The 23,186-nt window shown below is 37.9% G+C and overlaps 1 protein-coding gene across 21 annotated transcripts in view; it reads right to left on the bottom strand.

The window, feature by feature from the left end:
• The window catches only part of LOC105474624 (ryanodine receptor 2), a 786,480-nt gene that overhangs the window by 440,547 nt on the left and 322,747 nt on the right, over positions 1-23,186 (bottom strand). For all 21 annotated transcript variants that reach the window (XM_071073921.1, XM_071073859.1, XM_071073912.1 and 18 more), the window contains 5 exons: positions 18,291-18,365; positions 13,401-13,479; positions 10,429-10,541; positions 1,347-1,446; positions 548-644 (listed from right to left, as the gene is read on the bottom strand). In XM_071073921.1, coding sequence (XP_070930022.1) covers positions 548-644; positions 1,347-1,446; positions 10,429-10,541; positions 13,401-13,479; positions 18,291-18,365 — 464 coding nt within the window. The remainder of the gene's footprint in view (positions 1-547; positions 645-1,346; positions 1,447-10,428; positions 10,542-13,400; positions 13,480-18,290; positions 18,366-23,186) is intronic.

The following is a 23,186-nucleotide window of genomic DNA, read 5'->3' on the forward strand; positions in this document are numbered from 1 at the left end:
GCACTTTTCTCGGTAGATTCATACTATTTTAATCTTGTCCCAGTGCCAAATAAATTAACATGAGAGAGGTATTATATCACATTAAATATGAGAGAAAGTGATCAATTCTATCATCTGTATCAATAAACGAGAGGTCATAGCAAAGGGTCCTAAAATTGTACGCAATTTGAGAACTCTGACTTCAAAACTGAGTTTGAGATTACACATTCTAAAAAGAAAATTAATCAAAACTAATGAGCATTTAGTGAAGTTCTAAGTAGTTTAATGCAATGTGGTCACTCTTTCCGCTTGGTTTATTTTGTTCAGCGTTTCTTAATACGTTTTAATTATACAAAAATCTTCAGTTCTTCTATTGGTAGGTAATAGAAATATAACATGAGAAAAAGCTAAGGGGGGGCAACAAATGGATCACTTCAGTGAACCAATGAATGTCAGTAACCCATCCTGTCTGATGCTACTGGCCTGAACAAATAGATCCCTAGTTTTTAAAAACATTACATCAAAGCAAAAGAGTGCAAGTCTCAATGCAATGAGCTCGGGTACCAACCTCCGCTGCTCTTCACCATGTTCTCCTGAAGGGACAGTGAGACACTCGTCCATGTGTCCATGCAGCAACCTGAGGACATCACCACCAATGAGATACCCTGTAAAAATTAAAAATCATTCAGTTTGGACTGGCAGGGTCAGATGTTGTTAACTGGACAGATCATCTGGTCCGATCTACTTTCATAAAGAAACTGAAGTCTAGTGAATCTTAAGGACCTAGTCAAGGTCACAGAGATAGACAGTGCCTGCTGTTCCCTCTGAGTCCCAGGTGCCTGAGTCCCACAGTTAGGGATATTCCCACTAAAAGCAGGACCTCAAACACATAAAATCCTCTGTTAAACACACAAACACATTTCAATCAGATATGAACCTATATAAGTTGTAATAGCCAGAACATATACAGATATTTCCCTAGGAAACCCTGATTCTCTGTAAAATTCCTGTTCTGGCTATAAGGCGTGACCTCAGAAAACAAGAAATCTTGACATTAGTCCAACTAGGCAACACCCTGAGGTCAAAAAAATTGAAGAAAACAACCCATAGGAAGCTATCACAGAAAGCACACACAAATAAACTAAAGCTGACAGTAGCATAAAAATAATGGAAGATTAATGTTCACCCAAGCTTCACTTTTAAAACAGCAATTTAAACAAGATCCTCAAATGTCAGGTATCCACATTACAGAATATTTAGACACAGACAAAAAGCTCTAATTAACAATCAGCTCATTATCACAATTCCAAAGATGACTGTCAACTTTGCATCAAGGACAGGCCATCTAATCGAAGTGGAGTTTTTACCTTGGGCTGCCTCACTTCCTGAGCTGATTGGGGCCACGCTCCAGAGAGTCTGCTGGAAAGCGGCATCCACATGTAAGCTGCCGTTGCCGTAAGACAAGTGCTGTATCAAGAGGCAAAAGAAGGCATCACTTCAGGCTCTGGTAAGCTGTAATATGTAAGCGCTTCTAGCAATGCAAACTTAACATTGCTGATTTGGTTATGTTCATAGAGAACATCTGTTTCAACCTGTCATTCAAGAATCAAAAAACTAGTCAGAAGAAAAGAAGTTCCTCTCTGAATTTAGGGATTTTAAAACTTCATTCGAACAGTTACTGACTTAAGTCAATAATCAAAATATGCATAAATGAATACACTAAATAAGTTTATTTGTAACAAGATACTATTTTTGTTTTAAGGGTGATTGATGAACAAAATGAGCACTTAAAATTATAATTGGGTTTTCCACATATCACACTCTGACAGCTTTTTGATGATGAAGTAAGTGAAATCTACTGGACCAAGTTTACTGAGTCTTCATTTTATGAAGTCCTCAGGCATCTTACAGGGTCTTTTACGGAGTCCTTCAGGAACTGTTATCTGCAATTTGATACAAAAGCCATTAGATGGCGATATTTCCTAACAGCTATCTAAAACCAAGCTACATTTCTTCCAAAATTCAGGTATTACCAAATTTCAGATTTTCCTTCTTAGAAATAGAAACATATTAAAATAAAACATACTTAATATCTTTTAGAGCCATAAGACTGAATTATTGAATGTTAACTAAGAAAAACAAATAATTATGAGTACAGCCATATGCCTTGCTTATTTTACTAATCATTACTAGGCTGCCTCTAGAATTTCAAACACATATACAGCAACCACCTGTTTTTGTGGAGTCTTCTCAGTAAACATTGCCAATATCCCTGCAATGTTTCTGTAACACTTTGCCAATGCTGATGATAGCCTAAGTTTTCACAGACTTTAATCAGACCAGAAATCTTGGCCATCTTAGTTAGATGAAGATCAGTCACAGCCTAAAGTAGTCACCTTAGGTGTACTCCAGGCCTTTTAAACATCCTAAGGATCTCTTTAACATAAAGATACTATTCTCAAGTCACCATCAAGAAGAGGTCGTTCACTCTCTTTCTCTTAAAAATAAAACCAAAGAAACTTTTAACATTGTGATATGTATATAGGGTTTATCAGTCGTTTCTCCAATTAGTAAGACTGAAAGTTTACCAGCTAATATATAAGATTTAGCAATAATTTGCTCTTATGCCTCTCCTCAACCTCAGCTAGCTGCCTGCTTTTGTACAATTTCTTCTTCACTTCAATCTGTCATTCTTACATGTAATCCCAGCTAAGATTCCTTTATTGACTCAATTTCTTCTCCAATATGTTAAAACTGTTTGTTTACAAATAAATCATATCCCACCTGCTTTAACAAACAAGCAGAATATATTTCCCTTCAAAGCAATTATCACACAATGAAATTCTTGGGATTATTTTCTTTTTTCCTTTTAGAAGTTATCTGTGATATTTTGATACGTGCACACAGTGTGCAGTGATCAAATCAGAGTAATTGAGATATCTATTACCTCAAACATTGCATGCTACACTTTTTATATACTGAGGTGGAGCATTTTGTGCATGTATTTTGTGTATGTATATGTATATGTAAAACATATACATATGTGTAAATATGTAAAACATATACATATTTATGGGCTACATGTGATATTTTGTACCAATTATGTACAAAATTATGTACCAATTAAATTAAAAAATAAATAGGGCCGGGCATGGTGGCTCATGCCTGTAATCCCAGCACTTTGGGAGGCCGAGGTGGGCAGATCACGAGGTCAGGAGATCGAGACCATCCTGGCTAACATGGTGAAACCTGTCTCTACTAAAAATACAGAAAATTAGCTGGGCATGGTGGCGGACACTTGTAGTCCCAGCTACTCGGGAGGCTGAGGCAGGAGAATGGCGTAAACCCAGGAGGCAGAACTAGGAGTGAGCCAAGATCATGCCAGTGCACTCCAGCCTGGGTGACATGCCAGACCGAGACTCCATCAAATAAAAAATAAATAAATAAATAAATAAATAAATAAATAAATGGATCTGGAAGGTGGGGAAAAGCCTTTAAAAATGCTGTGTAAATCGTAATCAACGTGCTACAGGAATTGTAAGAAGAGAACACTCCAGACAACAAAATGAGAGTGGAGTTTCTCATGGGTTGGGGGCTTTGAGGGAGTCAGTAGGATCACTTGGCCTGTGTCTCACATTTATATCTTTGGAGATGCTGTCCCCAAACAAGTGTCTACATACGTTGGATTTGAGTATGTGGATCAATAATGTGAATGTGCTATGTGCAAATATGTAAAACATACCAAACACTTTTGTAAACCATTTGGGAATTTTTATTTTTAACATACCAGAAACCTTGCTATCGGAAGTGGGCTGAGCCCCCTGGCCCTCTCAGAAGTTCTGAGAAGGGAAACGTGTGATAAGGGGAATGTGTTGAAGACAAGAGTGTGAGCACAGAGGTGGAGATACGGGGACATACATTACAGCCCAGAGCTTCGTCTTTGGAGCTGACAGCACATGCTAAGAGGTGGAATCACTGATAGGCCCACAGACAAAGGCCGGCGCCAGGCCAACGACCTTCTATTTTAGGCAATAAGGTGTTTACAGCAGTGACAAAATAGGGTGAGGGAGTTAAAAAAGCCATTTCCAAATCATATATATGCCTGAAGATAAATAATAAATATGAGAGAACCATAAACATGAAAATTTCAGTCTGTGGGAAAAAGTCCCAAATATGTCCTTAAGATTATATTACAATCACAGAAAGTTCTCTAAATAAGGTCTACTCTTCTAAAGAAAATATTCTCTTTTGAATGCTTCCAATTTTGCTGCTTAAACAGCAAAGGGAAGTCTGGGTAAAAACTACATCACGTCAGGCTTGTGGTATGCAATATTCAGAAAGCAACAACAGTTTCAATTACTGAAATTGGGATGAATTATCCTTAAAGCAAAAACAGACATTGGCAGAAGATGAAAGCCAAGTTGGCCTTAGGCTGAAATATGGAACCACTGTAGGATTTACAGGAAAATATGGTAGCATCAATCCACCAACAGCAGTACAGGGGCTTTAGCCACCAACCTCTGGGCACCCAGGTCTCACTTTGATCCTAGGATTAGTGATTTTTAAGCTCTAATAGGCACATGAATCTTCAGAAGACACCGTATTTAAAAATGTAGATTGGAGGGCCAGGCGCAGTGGCTTACACCTGTAATCCCAGCACTTTGGGAGGCCGAGGCGGGTGGATCACAAGGTCAGGAGTTCAAGACCATCCTGGCTAACACAGTGAAGCCCCATCTCTACTAAAAATACAAAAAATTATCCAGGTATGGTGGCGGGCGCCTATAGTCCCAGCTACTCGGGAGGCTGGGGCAGGAGAATGGCGTGAACCCGGGAGGCAGAGGTTGTGCTGCAGTGAGCCAAGATCGCACCACTGCACTCCAGACTGGACGACAGAGCAAGACTCCATCTCAAAAAAAAGAAAAGAAAAAAAAATGTAGATTGGAATGCAGAGTCGTCGGAGGGTTTGTCAGTCAAGACTGCTGATCCAAGAGTAACAAGACATTACATGAAAGAAGCACAACATCTCCGAAATGGAAGGGACATGATAAATCGCCTTACACAGATTATACTTTGATACCTTTAGTTTCCTTTCTGATCCATGTATTTTATGCATTTTACCATTTTTATGATGAAGTCAATAAGTTTTATCAGCCTGCAATGGAAGTCCATGGTACAAAAACTTCGTACCAAGAATCTCTGAATTGAACCCTTATCTGATGCAATGATTCCCTCATTTATTCATCTTTTATTAAACTTCCAGGTACTTCGGCCCTGGTGATGCAACATTCCGAATACATTGTCATTTAGGGACAGGAAACACAAGTAAACAAGTCATATTACTCCTCAGGCATCAGTTTTTTCTTCTGAAAAAAAATAAATAAATAAATGAGGGGCAGAGAAACAGTTGTTCTTTCCAAATGTAATATTTTATGGTTCCATTACATGATCCACAGAGGAAAGAAAGGCTCAAGGCAAATTAATCAAAAATGAATTGGTTCATATAATAAATCATTCGAAAATATTTATGATCACTCTTTTATCATTATTTTCACACAACTTGAGGCAATTCAGCAATTTATTATGCAATCAATAATTACCCATATTTTGTATTAGACATTTAGAGGTGGGTAAGAAAGAAGTAAATTTTTTGAACTGTAGAATAGCTTTCTCTTAAGCATTTTCTCATAATCACCCTTTAGATTAAGCATTCTGTTTTTCCCAATATATTTTCAATCAGTTGTTTGTTTGGCAATGTTTTCACAGATCTGAAAAACTTGGCCTGTTTCATTAAGTAACCTGATCAGTAGAAAATCAGTTGGAAATCTACATTTCCAGAGCAAACAATCCAATCCTCAGACTGAAAACATTTGTACATACTGGAGTGATTTTTACACCTAACACACAGAAAAAAATTGTTTTGTAAGTTTTATTTTGTTTAGTTTGAAATAAATTCAGTCAGTAATATCTACTTGGCCATGTTTTCTCTATTTTAAGTTGTATATTTCTCTTAAGGTGCTTTGCTAAGGCCTTCTTTAAAAGAAAATAAGATTTTCAATGAGCAAAAAAATTTCTTTCCTTTTGGATATTTTTGAAAAGAAGATTAATGTATCATTTGACATTAGAATATAAAACAGCAAAAATGAGAAAAGACATTATCTGGGTGAGGCGTTTACAATCATTTTTAGAGGCTGAGACCCTCTATACCTCAGAAATTGTGCCCCAATGTTCAATGTATACAGCAGACAACGGTGGATCAATCCCAGGTGCCATCCACAGCATCCTCTGCTGTCCACAAGGCATCTTCTCAGAGGACAGGGTGAAAACCAACCCTCCAAACCAGCTCTCATCAATTTAGCATTGTAATAGTTGTAAGCTTTATGAGTGTACCCCATGCACTATTAGTTTAATCTTAGCTTAACCATCACTGTTAGTGAAAGAAAAATCCTTCATCGGTCAATAGACACCGATGACTACAGAGCTGTAAAATCAATGACTGGAAATGTTTATTTTTAGAAGGTAGTTTTAACTAATTTGTTATCAGACATTTTTAAACTTACTTATTTTTAACAACATCAGCACCTCCTCAGAAGATGAACCTTGGTTTCACCTGATAGATCTTTATTTAATATCACCTATAATATTCCTTCCACTGTCTTCTTCTAGTTAAACATCTGTTGTTTCTTTAAGCACTTTTTTTTTTTTTTTTTTGAGATGGAGTCTCAATCTGTCACCTAGGCTGGAGTGCAGTGGCATGAGGCACGGTATCGGCCCATTGCAACCTCCACCTCCCCAATTCAAGCGATTCTCCTGCCTCAGCCTCCTGAGTAGCTGGGATTACAGGTGTGCACCACTAAGCCCAACTAATTTTTTTTTTTTTAAGACGGAGTTTCACTCGTGTCGCCCAGGCTGTAGTGCAATGGTACGATCTCAGCTCACTGCAACCTCTGCCTCCTGGGTTCAAGCAATTATCCTGCCTCAGCCTCCCGAGTAGCTGGGATTACTGGCACCTGCCACCACGCCTGGCTAATTTTTGTATTTTTAGTAGAGACGGGGCTTCACCATGTTGGCCAGGCTGGTCCTGAACTCCTGACCTCAGGTGATCCACTCGCCTTGGCCTCCCAAAGTGCTGAGATTACAGGCATGAGCCACCAGGCCTGGCCTAATTTTTGTATTTTTTTCAGTAGAGACAGGGTCTTGCTATTTTGGCTATGCTGGTCTTGAACTCCTGGCCTAAAGTAATCCGCCCACCTTGGCCTCCCAAAGTGCTGGGATTACAGGCGTGAACTACCATGCCCAGCTTCTTTAACTATTCTTAACAGGCACAAATCTCCCAAGTAAATAGTGACAGTAACTTACTAAACAATTTTTATGTGCCATTCACAGAACTACGAGCCTTGTTGGATTCCAGCATTTAATCCCATAACACCCCTATGAGTTAAGTTCTTTATTATTTCCCAGACTCCAGATGAAGGAACTGAGGGTTTCTAAAGGTTACATGATTAGCCCAGGTTCATACTCACCAGACTTTGTATTTATAAACAAATATATATATGTGTGTATACATATATACACACACACATATATATGTATACATATACACACACACACAGAGTCCATCTTTAGTTATTCAGGGTTTATTCTACAGATTATTTCAACTACCTCTGCCTATCCCAAAATCCTTTCACTAACTCACTTCTTGATCTTTCAATTTCTCTAGATCCTTTTCACTGAGTCCTCCAAATAAATCTTTGAATCCACACCATAGTACTTCATATACTCGCTACTAATCCACCACGGTGGGAATGTAAGATAATAATTCACCATCTCTATACCCATAGGAATGTCCCTCAGCATCTCCAAGCTACACTGTAATGCGTATTTACTGTCTTACAGTATCCTCATACAGCTCTGTATGTGTTTGATTTGTTTTCTCCACTAATTATTTGAGGATAGAAAGCATGAGTAATGTGTCCTTGGCCTTTCCTGTTGTTTCTGCCATATGCCAGGTCCATAGAGATGAACAATAAAAGCAACGACTTCATTACCAAATGAAAGCGAAATTTTAACAACCTGGTTGGCCGCTCTCTTGTAGCTCCATATGAAAGGTTACCAGGAAAGAGAACATAAATAATTGGCTATGTAGCACAGGCTGGGCAAGGTGTGGCTCATCCCTACAGTTCTAGCCACTTGGGAGGCTGACGGGGAAGAATAGGAGGTTGAGGCTTCAGTGAGCTATGATCGCCACAGTACTCCAGCCTGGGCCACAGGGCAAGACCCTGTCTCAAAAAATAAATAAAATAAAATAAAATGTAGCTTGGAAATCACTCATAAATTTTAATTAATCATGAGGTGTATTTCCTTCCATAGGAGGTAAATCTCATGTATCATCATTATTATTACTTTCACTTGTATATTGCTTTTTAATTCTGCCCATATTTAAATCCATTATCTCATTGCTTCCTCACAATAACCTTGGTGCTATGTATTATTATTAGCATCAACCTCATTTTTTACAGATGAGAAAGCCAGAGTTCAGAGAATTAGATGACTTTCTCAGGTGGTTAGTTGTAGAATAGATAGATAGATAGAACAGTCCTGGCCCTGTGAGGTCTGGATTTTTAATTTTTCAGTTCATAATGATGCCATCCTGTCAAGTAAACTCTGATACACAGCGGAAGTACAAATTGTACAACAACAACAACAAGAAAAAATTCATAGTTATGTTGAAATCAAAATAGAATGTGTATAATTTATATATTAAAAAGTGTGCATGAATTATTTCTACTGCTATTGGTTTCTAGGTATAACTGCAATTCAAAATGCATATCTGATCAAAACACATCACCTTAACATACATAGCACATGGCATATAGCAAGGACTTAATAAGTGCTTATTTTACAATCTGCACACCTGTATTGTCTTAGAAATTCACATGGTGACTATTTCTATCTACACTGGTTAAGGGACAAAAGTAGAGAAACACTCCAGGCCTCCCTAATAGCTATGCAACATCACACACTCCATTTAATTTAATAGTTTCTGTCATTTACACGAGACACTGTTATACCATTTCCTTGTCTTCATCATTACCTCTTCTACAAGGCAAGTGAAATAAAACAAAACCAATCTTCCTAGAAATGTTTCAAATCTGGAATTAAGAGTATTGGTAAACCAAAACTGACTTACAACACTCCCAAACTTACCCTAGTTCATGTTTATAGAACAAGGGAGTATCAACTACTTACTTAATCCTAAACCAGTAACGCATGAACTACATTTTGAGTTATGGTCATGGTAAAACACTTTCCATACCCCAGTATCTGCTAAATTGCCACGTGCCCTATTTCAGATTTTTGTTTCACTCATCACACATGGTGATGTCTGGGATTTTTCACGTGAATATTCATATAAAGTTTACAATGCCCCATTTTAAATTTATGTAGTCACTTTTCAACCTTAAAATGAATATTTTGCTCTAGCATCCTTCACATCTTTATTTCAACTTACTTCATTTCAATTTACTGTAAACTTCTGTATTGGACTATTCTCTGGCAAAACTACAACTTACTAAATCAGTGAAATTAAATACATATTGACCTCACCACAAAAGTTCAAAATGCATGTGATGTGCTTTGGCTGTGTCCCCACCCAAATCTTACCAGTGGGAGGTAATTAAATAATGGAGGGCAAGTCTTTCCCATGTTCTCACGATAGTGAGTAAGTCTCATGAGATCTAATGGTTTTAAAAAGAGGAGTTCCCCTACACAAGCTCTCGTCTCTTGTCTGCTGCCACGTGAGACGTGTCTTTCACCTTCCGCCATGACTGTAAGTCCAATAAACCTTTTTCTTTTGTAAATTGCCCAGTCTTGGGTAGTCTTTATCATCAGCATGAAAACAGACTAATACAACATTTAATAATTAAACACAAACTTCTTTCTTCATTCTCCCATTTCCAGCCCCTACTCTTTGAAACAATGCAATGTCAATGATAGACTTCAAACTGTTTCTTATTTTGTCTATTTCTCCTTTCTTAACAAGGCAAGTGTTCCTCACATAATAATTTGCTTTCATAAATATCAAAAGAGGTAATCACAACCTCATTAATATAGCCTTTTCATCAGGTGCAAAATAAAGACCATGGAATTTTTAATTCCTAATTAGACTGCATTTACATTCTATTAATAAAGTAATTTATTAAAAGGTACTATCAATATCATGAACATGCATATCAAGGTCACGAGGGAAGCCTGCCTGAACAAACCTGATATTCCACTCACATCACATTCTCCTTCTATTTAGGAAAGTATTTATAATTAATCTAATAGAGATAGAGGAATGGTTATAAGCAATTGTCGTAGACAATTTACAATATAAACCTTAAAGAGATCATTTTATTGACTTGTCATTTAGCATATCACCAGATACATGATTCTACTTTCCACACTTACCAAGTACCTTTCAGAGGACACGCTAACTAAGATGAGGTCATCTCCAACTCGTACTTTTTCTCCTTCTGATCGCTGCTTAGAGGCAGGGTGTATGGTCCACCAACAAGCCTCTCCTGCAGAGATATGGATATGTGAAACACAAAAAAAGTTCCTCTGGGTTAAAATCTATTTTCTTTGCCAACGATTCCAAACACACAACTTCCAGAAATCTGGAATTAATGCAAATTAATCTCTTACACCAGGAAAAGAGAAAGAATTAAGCCTTAGCTTAGGATAAAATAAGATTCTTTTCATAGAAACTGGGTGTGACACTTACGGAATGCTGATGCCTTTTTCATCCACGAAGAATTGCTTTAAATGGATATTTATTTATACTCATGAAAGACAAAATTCACCACTCACACTGATCTGATTTCATTCTTTACACACGCACATGTCATTATACCATTCAATTGCTTTCTATAAAATCATCTCGTTTTTTGACAATTTTCATAAAGACTTGGGGTTTTGTGATGTGATGATTGTGTTGTAGCAATTTTTTGAAAATTTTCCCAGTAGTTATTTTTCGATGCTGACTCAAAAAATGGATGCAAAGTATTGTCATCTAAAGATTGTACTATCCTGTCCCCTTTTTACTTTATTATTTTAAAATGTGGTGTTTTCATCTTTTTTTCTTTCTTTTTTTTTTTGAGACAGTGTCTCGCTTTGTTGCCCAGGCTGGAGTGTAATGGCACAACCTCAGCTCACAGCAACCTCCACGTCCCAGGTTCAAGTGATTCTCCTGCCTCAGCCTCCTGAGTAGCTGGGACTACAGGCACCCGCCACCATGCCTGGCTAATTTTTGTATTTTTAGTAGAGATGGGGTTTCACCATGTTGGTTAGGCTGGTCTTGAACTCCTGACCTTGTGATCCTCCCGCCTTGGCCTCCCAAAGTGCTGGGATTACAGGCGTGAGCCACCGCGCCCGGCCGTGGTGTTTTCTATTAATCTAAAAGTAACATATAAGAGAATCCTTCTGTAGAAGAATGAATTATAAAAGATCTTGGTTTACATCAACCAAACAATTTCTTCTAGGATAAGTCAAGCGTAAGCCTCATAAGCCACATGTCTCTTCACTCTTTCTTCCCAATACCTAACATATAATCGTCAGCATGCCATTCTTCATTCTGTTCATAATACCTTTGAAAACCTAAATGCGACTTCTATCCCAAAATGAGAGTAGTGTTTTCACAAAATCTGTCATCATTTATCATTCTTTGCCTTGACTCAACTTTATGGTTTTTCCGTAAATCTTTTTTTTTTTCTTGACTAATTCCTCAAGGCCAGAATGTAAGTTCCTATTAGTTGGCCTTGTTATGTTTTGTTCACTGAGGTTTCTCCAGCTCCTGCTAGCCTATTATAAGCACTCACTACAAATTCATTTTGCATGAATGAATAAATGAATTACCAAATAACATTTTGTAAGTATTCTCACAGTCAATATATAATCTGTGTTTTTTCTTACATAAACCATAGTCTAACTTGCTTTTCCTATACAAACCATAATCTAACCTGAATGTCACCTGGTGTAATTCTTTATCGTCATTCATCCAATTCACATTTTTACAGTTGCAGGTAGTTTTTCATTCACTCAAACATTTATAGAGTACCCACTATTGGCTAATCATTGCTTTAGTGGCTGGGATACATCAATAAACAAGGAAGAAAAAATTATCTGCCTTGTGAGTTTAATTCTGATGAAGGCAGGCAGACAACAAATGATAAATACCATAAATAATTAAGGAATTCAGAAGAAGTAGGAAGCTATGGGAAAAAAAGAGAGTAGCGTAAGGAAATCAGGACGCAGGGAGAAACACTGACTTGTTTTGTTTTGACTATTACATAATCTCAATGAATGAAAACAAGTTCTAGACTGTGTCTTTTACTTCTTATGAAGAGGGAACTGACAACTTTCTCATTTAACTGTGTGCTGAAATACACTAATTAGAATAACTAAAAAACTAGCAAAAATACAGGGGAACGATAGAGTCTATACAAAACAAAATCAGAATAATATATTTATGTATGTTTCTGGTGCTGGGGGTTCTTGGAATTTCTTGTACAAGACGATGTGTTGGTCTATTAAAATGTGTATAAGGCTCATAAACATAGCTTTATTTTTACCTTCTCATTGTTTGTAAAAAAAATTTAGTGAATATGGGAAAATACTTTAAAGAGGGGGAGTGGAGTGAGAGGATAGTTTGATCTCACTCTTCAAAGGAACAACTTAATAAAAGTTGAACTATTTCCTTCCATTCTTTTTTCTACTTGGTCTTTATTTTAATTACAAAGGGATGCATGCTCATTGGAAAAGACAAAACAGTCCAATTTTATAGGGGTATATAAAGTCAATGCAAAGTCCTCAGAGTATTGAGAAGAACATCAAATTTGTGTTCTCCTATTTTGATTCGCCAAAAAAAAAAAAAAAAGTTAATATATACATTTTTGTCTCACAAGTCTGAAAATGCACGTCTGTTTGAACAGGTATGTAGAAGAACGCCCTGTGGGCAGAGAAATGAAAGAGACTTTCATTTTTGACCTTTTTATTTGAATATTGGCATCAAGTATGTTATATTTTCAGACTTAAAAACATTTTTAAGATAAGAGAGATATGTAGAATTACTTCACAAACTAATTAGTGCACATTAATATGGTTAACATCTAGTAGATCATGTAGTAAATACTAATTTTCTATCCAAACCTACAAGGTGAATAAGGTTTGAAGCCTAGTTTGAACATCCAACTAATGATATGGGAATAACCAAGAGGAATGATATACACTTCCCCCTTCTAGGAAAAACTTTCATTAGAACATTTTTTCCTGACCCCATGCATAAGAACATTCATCCCATGTATTGTATTTCCCAGCTTCTTCCAATCCAATCCCATCAGGGCTCTCTCTGAACCCAGCTTCCCGCAGCACAAGATGCTCACCTGTGGTGTCCTCTTGCAAGCCAACATCAAAAGCCAGCTTATCAGTTGAAGACCGGGAGGTGGACAGGCAGCACAGATACTGCAAAACACAAAATCAGTAGTTGTAAGTAGAGGCTTTGTTTGTCTGTTGTTTTTGAGACAAGGTTGCTCCGTTGCACAGGCTGGAAGTGCAGTGGTGTGATCACAGCTCACTGCAGCCTCAACCTCCTGGGCTCAAGCAATCATCCCACCTCAGCCTCCTGAGTAGCTGGGACTACAGGGACATGCCACCATGCCCAGCTAATTATTTTCTTTTTTTGTAGAGATGGGGTTTTACCATGTTGCCCAGGCTGGTCTGGAACTCCTAGACTCAAGTGATCCTCCTACCTCAGGTTCCCAAGTAGCTGGGGCCACAGGTGTGCACCACCACATCCAGTTAATTTTTTTTTTCATAGAGATGAGATCCCCCTATGTTGCCAAGGTGATCTCAAACTCCTAAACTCAAGCAATCTCCCACCTCCACCTCCCAAAGTGCTGGGATTATAGGCATGAGCCACAGCGACTGGCTATCATTAAGGTTTACAGTTGTACCAGCAGAGTCTTATTTTGACCTGTAATTTGGCGTCCATCTATCCCTGCTGTTCTTAGTGTTTTCCTGAAAATCTCAATGCTTCTGCACAAAGCCCAGATTTTTAAATGTCTGTGAGGCAGAACAGCATGCATTAGGGGTAATATCCTAAAGGAACTGTAGTCTTTTTTCCCTTATAAAAGACTAAGGAAATGTTCTCTGTCAGTACAGGAAGACAAGTAACTGGGGATGTATTTGTACATCTCTCACTTCATGTGATATTCATCATCATCTGCAAAAGTACAATGTAATCTGACAGTTAGAAATCTTTCTCCCAAACAAATTTGAAGACTACTCTCTTTTATCTTCTAGCTTTGTTTTCATTTAAAAATGTTTAACTCTTTGAAATCCACCTAGAATTTATTTTGGTGCACAGCATGTCATTGCACTAAAATGAGGTTTATTGTGTGTCTCCATACATGTGCATTTTCCACACTCTTGAATACCGTCATCTCATTCTTCCCACCTTCAGGTGTTCCTAACTGTGTATTCTTGTACATCAAGTTTAGGATCATTTTTCAAGCCTACTGCTCCCCAACCTCCATGCCACAACGTGTTGTAAGAACACAGACACAAAGATGAATGTGATGTAAGAACAGAGACACAAAGATGAATGTGTTGTAAGAACAGAAACACAAAGATGAATGTGGTAGGATCTCAAAGTACACTACCATCACCAAGCAAGTGCACTGCCAGCAAGCCCCCTTTCGGATCACTGGAAAATTAATGCAAAGGCTAGAAATTTCTTATGATGGTATAGGGCCTATCCAGCTAAGTGTGTGTCTGTGAGTGTGAGAAGGCAGATGGACCAATCAGTGGCCGACATGCTGGTATGTCAGGTGGAATTCAGGGTCATGGGGATGTGAAATGCAGACTCTGATTCTGACTCTTAACTAAAAAGCAATGGCTCCCAAGGTTATAGTCAAGAGGCTTCAAGGGTCCCTAAACTTGTTTTTAGCCACAGCAGAAGTGTCAGTCTGACCTCAAGACAGGCAGCCCATGATAATCCCCTACGTTTATAGACTTTAAATATAAACTATGCTTAACATCTGCCTTTATTTTTTAAAAAGTTAACAACCTTGCAATAATCAGACTTCCTAGACAAAAATAAAGTGATTCCTATTAAAGTCTTTTGTAGTTTTTTCAAAAACAGTACAGTATTAGGCACTGTAACGATTAACATATGCTTTCTCCTTAATGTTTCCAGTAACTCTGAGGTAGATACAATGATTATCCCACTAAGTGTTCATTAAAGAGAGCAAGAACTTGGTCTTATTCACTACTATATCCAGGACCTAAAACAGTACCTAGCACGTAGTAGGTGCCAAATAATATTTATTTAATGAATGTATAAAAATTTCAGATGTAATTATAGGCTTAATTATGCAAAATATCCCAGGATGGCCAGCATGTAGCAAACTGAATCCAAATCTAACAACCAAGTTCAGGCTCTTAATCCAACTATTATGTAGAGAGAGTAGTTGTCTTAAAAGAAACCCTCACATTTATTATTTCATGCAGTTCATGTGTTTTGATTGCTGTAGAATGTGGAATTCTTTCCATAAAATTTTAATATGTGATTGCTCTATACAAATTGTTTTTACATATTTTTCTTACATCCAACCACTTTATGAAACTGTTTTATGTTATTTTATATCTTGACATGTTAGTCAAAATTTCCAGAACAATGTTAGTCAGCAATGGTAGATAAAACACATTCTTATTTTTATTTTCGTTAATTTGATTTTAAAAATGGCTTCAGCATTTCACAATTACAATGTTCACTATTGATTTGACACTAATAATCTTTATCTCTGAGGAAATAATCAATGTTTAGTTTTTATTAAGAATGAGCATTGAGTTTTATTAACAACCTTTTCCAGCACTTGCTAACATGATCACGAGTTTTCTTATCTGACCTATTTATGTGATATAACACATTAAAAGAAATGATATATTAAATCATCATTAAAGTCACGTCCATGTATTTCCTATACTTCTCATCCTATACTTTTGAATTTCATTAAATAGACAATTAAAATAAAGTTATCACATAAATATCCATGATTGAGGTTGAAAATTTGTGTGTGCTTGTTGGATAGTGGTATTGATACTTAGTCTTCTGCTTTAGAACAATTTATATAATATGGGAATCACCTACTTTTTAAAAGGAATGATCAAGTATATTATTATAGATATTGTATAATATTCTAGATATTGAACTATCATGTAGCCACTAAAATTATATTGACAATTTAAACAACATGGAAAATGCTTATGTTACAAGAAAAGGAAAAAAAAGTCACGCCGGGCACAGTGGCTCATGCCTGTAATCCCAGGACTTTGGGAGGCCAAGGCGAGAGGATCGTTTCAGCCTGGGAGTTCAAGACCAGCTTAGGCAAGATGGTGAGACTCCCATCTCTACAAGAAATTTAAAAATTAGCCAGGCGTGGCAGCAGGCGCCTGTAGTCCTAGCTACTCAGGAGGCTGAAGCAAGAAAACCGTTTGAGCCCAGGAGTTCAAGGCTACAGTTAGCCATGATCATACCACTGCACCTCAGCCTGGGTGACAGCAAGACCTTATCTCAAAAAACAAAAGGATATAAATTTGGTAATGTAGTAAGATCTCAATTATGTTTAAAAAAAAAAAAAAAAAAACCTTTAGGACAGAAGAGATTAAAACTTCTTTTAAAAGCCTCCAACACGGAGCTTGCAGTGAGCTGAGATCCGGCCACTGCACTCCAGCCTGGGCGACAGAGCGAGACTCTGTCTCAAAAAAAAAAAAAAAAAAAAAAAAAGCCTCCAACAGTTTTTCCCTATTAGTGTCATCAGAATTTTTCTTCTGCAACTTTCAAATCATATAGACTATGTATTCTTTTATAATTTAATAAAGCTCTTATAAGAATAGAATGAAGCCAGGTGTGGTGGCTCACGCCTGTAATCCCAGCACTCTGGGAGGCCGACATGGGCGGATCACGAGGTCAGGAGATCGAGACCACCCTGGCTAACACGGTGAAACCCCGTCTCTACTAAAAAAAATACAAAAAAAATTAGCCGGGCGTGGTGGCGGCACCTGTAGTCCCAGCTACTTGGGAGGCTGAGGTAGGAGAATGGCGTGAACCCGGGAGGCGGAGCTTGCAGTGACCTGAGATCACGCCATTGTACTCCAGCCTGGGTGACAGAGCGAGACTCCATAACAAAAAAAGAAAAAGAATGGAATGAAACTTTTGCATATTTTTTTACATATTTTATGTACAGTTGACCCTTGAACAACACAGGTTTGAACTGCCCAGGCCCACTTCCTAACATGTTCTTCCCCGCTCTACCATTCCTGAGACAGCAAAACCAATTCCTCCTCTTCCTCCTCCTTAGCCTATTTGACACAAAGACAATGAGAATGAAAGTCTTTGTGATGATCCATTTCCAGTTAATGTACAGAAAATCTATTTTTCTTTTGATATACTTAATAGTTTCTTTTCTCTAGCTTCCTTTATTACAATACAGCATATAATCCATATACAAAATATGTGTTGGCTGGTATCGGTAAGGCTTCTGGTCAACAGTGGGATATTAATAGTTACCTTTTGAGGGAGTCAAAAGTTATATGTGATTTTCTACTGTGCAGGAGATTGGCACCCTAACTCCTGTGTTGTTCAAGGGTCAGCTGTATATGTAATATCTAAGAATACATTAAAGTATTTATAAAATATATTTTTAAAACATTTACATATATACATATCTACATATACACACATATATTTGTGCATATATACATGAGGCAGAGAATGAGAAAACTGTGCCCAAGAGAAGCCTAATGAATAACTGGGTGAAAGGAGGAGCAGATGTGGAAAAAGAGAAACCTGGTGAAGAAGAAAAAGAAGTTGGTGAGTACAATTAATACCGGAGCTCAGAGGTAGATTTTCTTAAATCTGATCTTTCAATAAAATACTTTATTTCTCTAATAAATGAACTCTTTAAAACAACTCTGAAAAGAAATATCTCTTATTTGACTCTTACACCTCTCTCCTCCTAAAACTACTCTATCAAAAGTAAGATACTAAACATGGTAATCATATAATGATAGAACTGAAGGACCTTAAAAGTCATGTGAGCTGACTTTCATCTTTTACATGAGAAACTAACAAGGGTACAAAGATATTAAAGAACACATATATCCAAGCTCATTGATACCATTGCAGAAATGATGCTACCAGCATTTTCTGACCAGGTACCCCCAAATGGATCAGCATGACCACAGGGAGATGAAATAAAACGCGTACTCACCATGCCACTGTAGGAATGGCGCAGCAATATGGCATGTCCATAGAGGAGTGTTCGATGACCACCACCTTGAGCAGTCTTTAGAGAGAAGAGAAAAAAGGAGAACAAAAGAGAAAAACACAAAAGGGTAACTTAACCTGCAAGTCGATAAAATATTCTCTTGTTCTTAAAGGAACGTCAGTAGGAAAGAATGCATTAAGAACTCTTGCAGACAAGCAAAGTGCTGTTGAAATAATGTGTACATTGGAATAAAGTTCATGTAACCTCTATTATGGGGTTAGCATTTTATCTAGTTCTTGAATAATAAACTTGGTATCAGTAAATAATTATCATAATTTATAGTTATTTATTCATAAGGTACTTAATTATAATCTGTTTCCCATTATATTACAGTTTCCATTGGGTGGGAACCATGGTACCTTCATCACCATTGTATTCCAGGTGCCTACCTGCACACCGGACATACAAGAAGCACTAAATAAATGTTGATTCAGGCCAGGCGTGGTGGCTTATGCCTGTAATCCCAGCACTTTGGGAGGCCGAGGCGGGCGGATCACCTGAGGTCAGGAGTTCGAGACCAACCCGGCCAACATGGCAAAACCCTGTCTCTATTAAAAATACAAAAATTAGCTGGGTGTGGTGGCACATGCCTGTAATCTCAGCTACTCAGGAGGCTGAGGCAGGATAATTGCTTGAACCCGGGAGGCGGAGGTTGCAGTGAGCTGAGATTGCACCACTGCACTCCAGCCTGGGCAACAGAGCAAGACTCTGTCTCAATAAATAAATAATAAACATTGATTCAATGAATGAGTCTTCCTAAAACACAAAAATGATCATAACGCCTCCAGGCTTAAAAATTTCTCATTCCTCCCAACTGCTTATAGGAAAGAGTCCAATCAATCCCTTTCCATGAAATAGAAGAGTGCTTCTTAAATTGGAGAGCTTGTAAAAACACAGATTCCTGGCCCTTACCACTGGGATTTTGATTCAGTAGGTCTGGGGTAGTTACAGAGAAGTTTCATTTCAATAATTTTCCAGGTGATACTGATGCTGTTGATCCAGAGACCACTTTGAGAAGTACAGAGATACTTTGTCTCACTCATCTCTAGTCTCATCTTCAATCACCCTGTGTCCAAACATACTCACTTTCCCTTCCCTGAGTATGCCATACTGCTTTCATGCTGCCCTATCTCGAAACACAACTTTCCCTCTCCCTCTAGTCTTCTCTGTTGTATAAAGCCTTTTTAATAAGGAAGCCTCCACTAGTTTTTCCTCTTGGTGTAACTGAAGGATTTTTCTTCTTTAACTTCCAAACTGTATAGAATAAATATGTATTGATTTGATAATTTAATAAAGTTTTTATAAGAATGGAATGAAACTTTTACATATTTTATGTACATGTGACTCTTGTACGACACAGGTTTGAATTGCACAGGCCCATTTATACTCAGATTTTTTCCCCTTCTACTTTTTAAAACTCAGATGAAAGACTACCTCCTCTACGAAGCCTCATCCAGTTTCCTCAAAGCTAGTCACTCTCCCCATCCTCCTGCAGCCCTAGGTATACACCTGTACATTGACCTTACACTCTACGCAAGAACCCTCCTCCCCTTGATCAGACTGAAAACTCCTCAAGGACAATGACACTGTGCTGATTATCATTTCACCTCCAGCTTTGAGTGTGAGGTCAGGCCATGGTAAGCACTCAGCAGAGGTGTCAAATGAAAAGCTGGATATGGGGAGGCCCACTTCAGGCTGAGTGAGGAGTATGTATACAGGGGTCATGGTATATAATCATAAGGTGTGTAAGAAGGAGGAATCAATCATGGAATTTTAGTGTTGGGTTGCACAGGAAAACTTCACAGGAATTATAAAATTAGATCAGGGAAAGACCATGGAAAGCACAGAATATTATGACGAGAAATCTGTACTTCTTTTTGCAGGAAAAGGAGGTCTTTAAAAATTTTCAGAATAAGAGTGATGACACTGACCTGTGCCTTAAGAAGTACAGAAAGATGCTTCAATATCCAATATTATTATAACCTTTTTACTAAACATATATCACATTCTTGTTGTTCCACATAACTTCTTAAAATAACTTTATGTTTTGCTTGAAAAAACTCAGAACTATTCTAAAAACAGATATTAAAAGGTATTAAAATAAGAAAAACTGCTGAAAAAAAAATCCACTTCTTTTCGGGGTCCGGACGCAGTGGCTCACGCCTGTAATCCCAGCACTTTCGGAAGCCAAGACAGGTGGATCGCATGAGGTCAGGAGTTCAAGACCAGCCTGGTCAACATGGTGAAACTAAAATACAAAAGTACAAAAATTAGCTGGGTGTGGTGGCAGGCACCTGCAACTCTCAGGAGGCTGAGACAGGAGAACGGCTTGAACCTGGGAGGCAGAGGTTGCAGTGAGCTGAGGTCGCACCACTGCACTCCAGCCTGGGTGACAGAGCAAGATTCTGTCTCAAAAACAAAAACAAAAAAACAAAAACAACAAAAAACCACTTTTTTCACATAACTGAGAAGAAAAGGGAAAAATCTACTTTGAATAACTATACTCCTGCCGGGTGCGGTGGCTCACGCCTGTAATCCCAGCACTTTGGGAGGCCGAGGCGGGCGGATCACGAGGTCAGGAGATCGAGACCATCCTGGCTAACACGGTGAAACCCCGTCTCTACTAAAAATACAAAAAATTAGCCAGGCGTGATGGCGGCGCCTGTAGTCCCAGCTACTTGGGAGGCTGAGGCAGGAGAATGGCGGGAACCCAGGAGGCGGAGCTTGCAGTGAGCCGAGATTGCACCACTGCACTCCAGCCTGGGCGACAAAGCGAGACTCCGTCTCAAAAAAATAAAAAAAGAAAGAAAGAAAGAAAGAAAAACTATACTCCTTCAGAGAATGAGGCTCTCTTTAGAGAGCACTTATTTTTTCTATAATGCGTTTGATTTATTGTGGCCAAGAACAATTTTATTTACTTGGTCTGGTTTGAATTACTTTGATAGAAGCTCACCTTTTCATACCAGATTGAAGTTCCAAAGCTGTAAAATCCACAAGAACTTTAATAACACTTGACAGCCACACTAGTCAAAACAAAATTTTTTTAAAAGTGAAGGACAAGGCCTTGAAGTTAACCAGGAAGTACTCCTTTACCGTAAAGCTTTGCCTACACATTTCATTTATTTATTTATTTACTTATTTATTTATTTATTTATATAGTGTGTGTGTGTGTGTGACTAAAGAGGTTTACAGGTTTCATTTATATATATATATATAGTTTACATATATATATAGTATGTGTGTGTGCGTGTGTATGTGTGTGACTAAAGAGGTTTACATACACATTAAAATTACTGGTTCTATATTTTGTTCTTTCTGGTTTGCTTTTTTTGCTTTTGGGCTCCGTGTTTTTTAAATACAGCCAACTGTATTTTAAAAAAGCATGAGGCAAAGTGCCTCATGCTTGTAATCCCAACTACCTAGGAGGCTGAGGAAGGAAGACCACTGGAGCCCAGGAGTTCCAGGTTGCAGTGAGCTATCCACTGTACTCCAGCCTGGGTGACAGAGCAAGACCCTGTCTCTTAAAAAATAAAATAGTGAATCACACAATGGGGTCACTGAAGGATTCTAACAATCAATGGGAATCCTGGCCTCAGTTGAAATAAAGGTGCCTGAAAAGGCCAGTTTGACATTGTCAAGACATCCGTTTGACACGGACTGGCTTACTTGGGATGGTGTCTTCATGGAAAGTCTCCACAGGGAACAGATCAGGCTTAGGACAGTCCTAAGGCACCACTGTTTAGCACCATCCAGCAGAAATAGGCTCCCACAACAAGAAAGCATCCATCTGGTTCTAAGAAGTTAATGCCTTTTCCGTACGAAACCCAAAGCAAAGCATGATTGAAAGGTGAAAGCGAGATAAAATTCAGCATGTTTTTCTGTTTAAGTGACTTAAATTACTGTAATTACATGCATGTGCCTTCCCCTTAATCCAATTCTAACCTTTCCAGACCATCCACTGCAAGTGTGAAAATAACTATTGGCCTTCTGGCCTCGAAGTTAAAAGAACTGGGGGCCTAATTAAATTATTTTAGGCATACCACCTGCTTTTAACTAATTCTACATCATCTTTCTATTTGCACTGGTTTTTACACGCATTTGTTCTCACATGAGACCTTAAGATGTCTGTTCCAGGCCACCATTTCATTCACCCTTCCCAAGGGGAAGTCTATACAGCATGGTACAGTTGAATTAAGAGTGAGATGATAAAATGAATACAGCAAATGCAGATTTAGCATGAAAAACTAAAGTTTCTCAAACCCATAATCATAAGTTAGTTATTAGTATTTGCAAAGAGAGGAAATATTCCTATTTTGCTGTTTTTAATATTTTTCCAATCCAAACTCTTGTTTCATGATATGTCTAATTTAGGGATTAATGTCCTCTCTTCAAAATGTGATCATAATATTTTCAACTGAAAAATAAGAGCTAGAGTTATTGGAAATTCTGGAAGATGTTCCATGTCCTGGTTGATAGATGTCTTCAAAGAAATGCTCTGTTCTGTCATCCCATCCAAAATGCCAAATTCTTACTGGTAGTGAACAGGTCCAGTTTAGGGTATCCCGCAATGCACCTGGTTCAGTTTTATTAAACATGATGGATTTAACCACAAAATTCAACAGACTGACAAGAACATGCATCCCTTGCTTCAAAGCAACCTTTTCCATCTATATGTGGGATTTTGATTTAATATTTCTCACAGTCTATTTCTTTCAAAATTATCACTTATTTTAAGGCTTTCTTAACTGAATATCAATTTTTCTACCTACCCATTGTTTCTTGGCTTTTAAGATTAAAAAAATTAAACCCCATAAATGTTATAGGAGAAATGTAGTGGGC

The sequence above is a fragment of the Macaca nemestrina genome, chromosome 1 (assembly GCF_043159975.1).
Source record: "Macaca nemestrina isolate mMacNem1 chromosome 1, mMacNem.hap1, whole genome shotgun sequence".
NCBI classification, from domain to species: domain Eukaryota; kingdom Metazoa; phylum Chordata; class Mammalia; order Primates; family Cercopithecidae; genus Macaca; species Macaca nemestrina.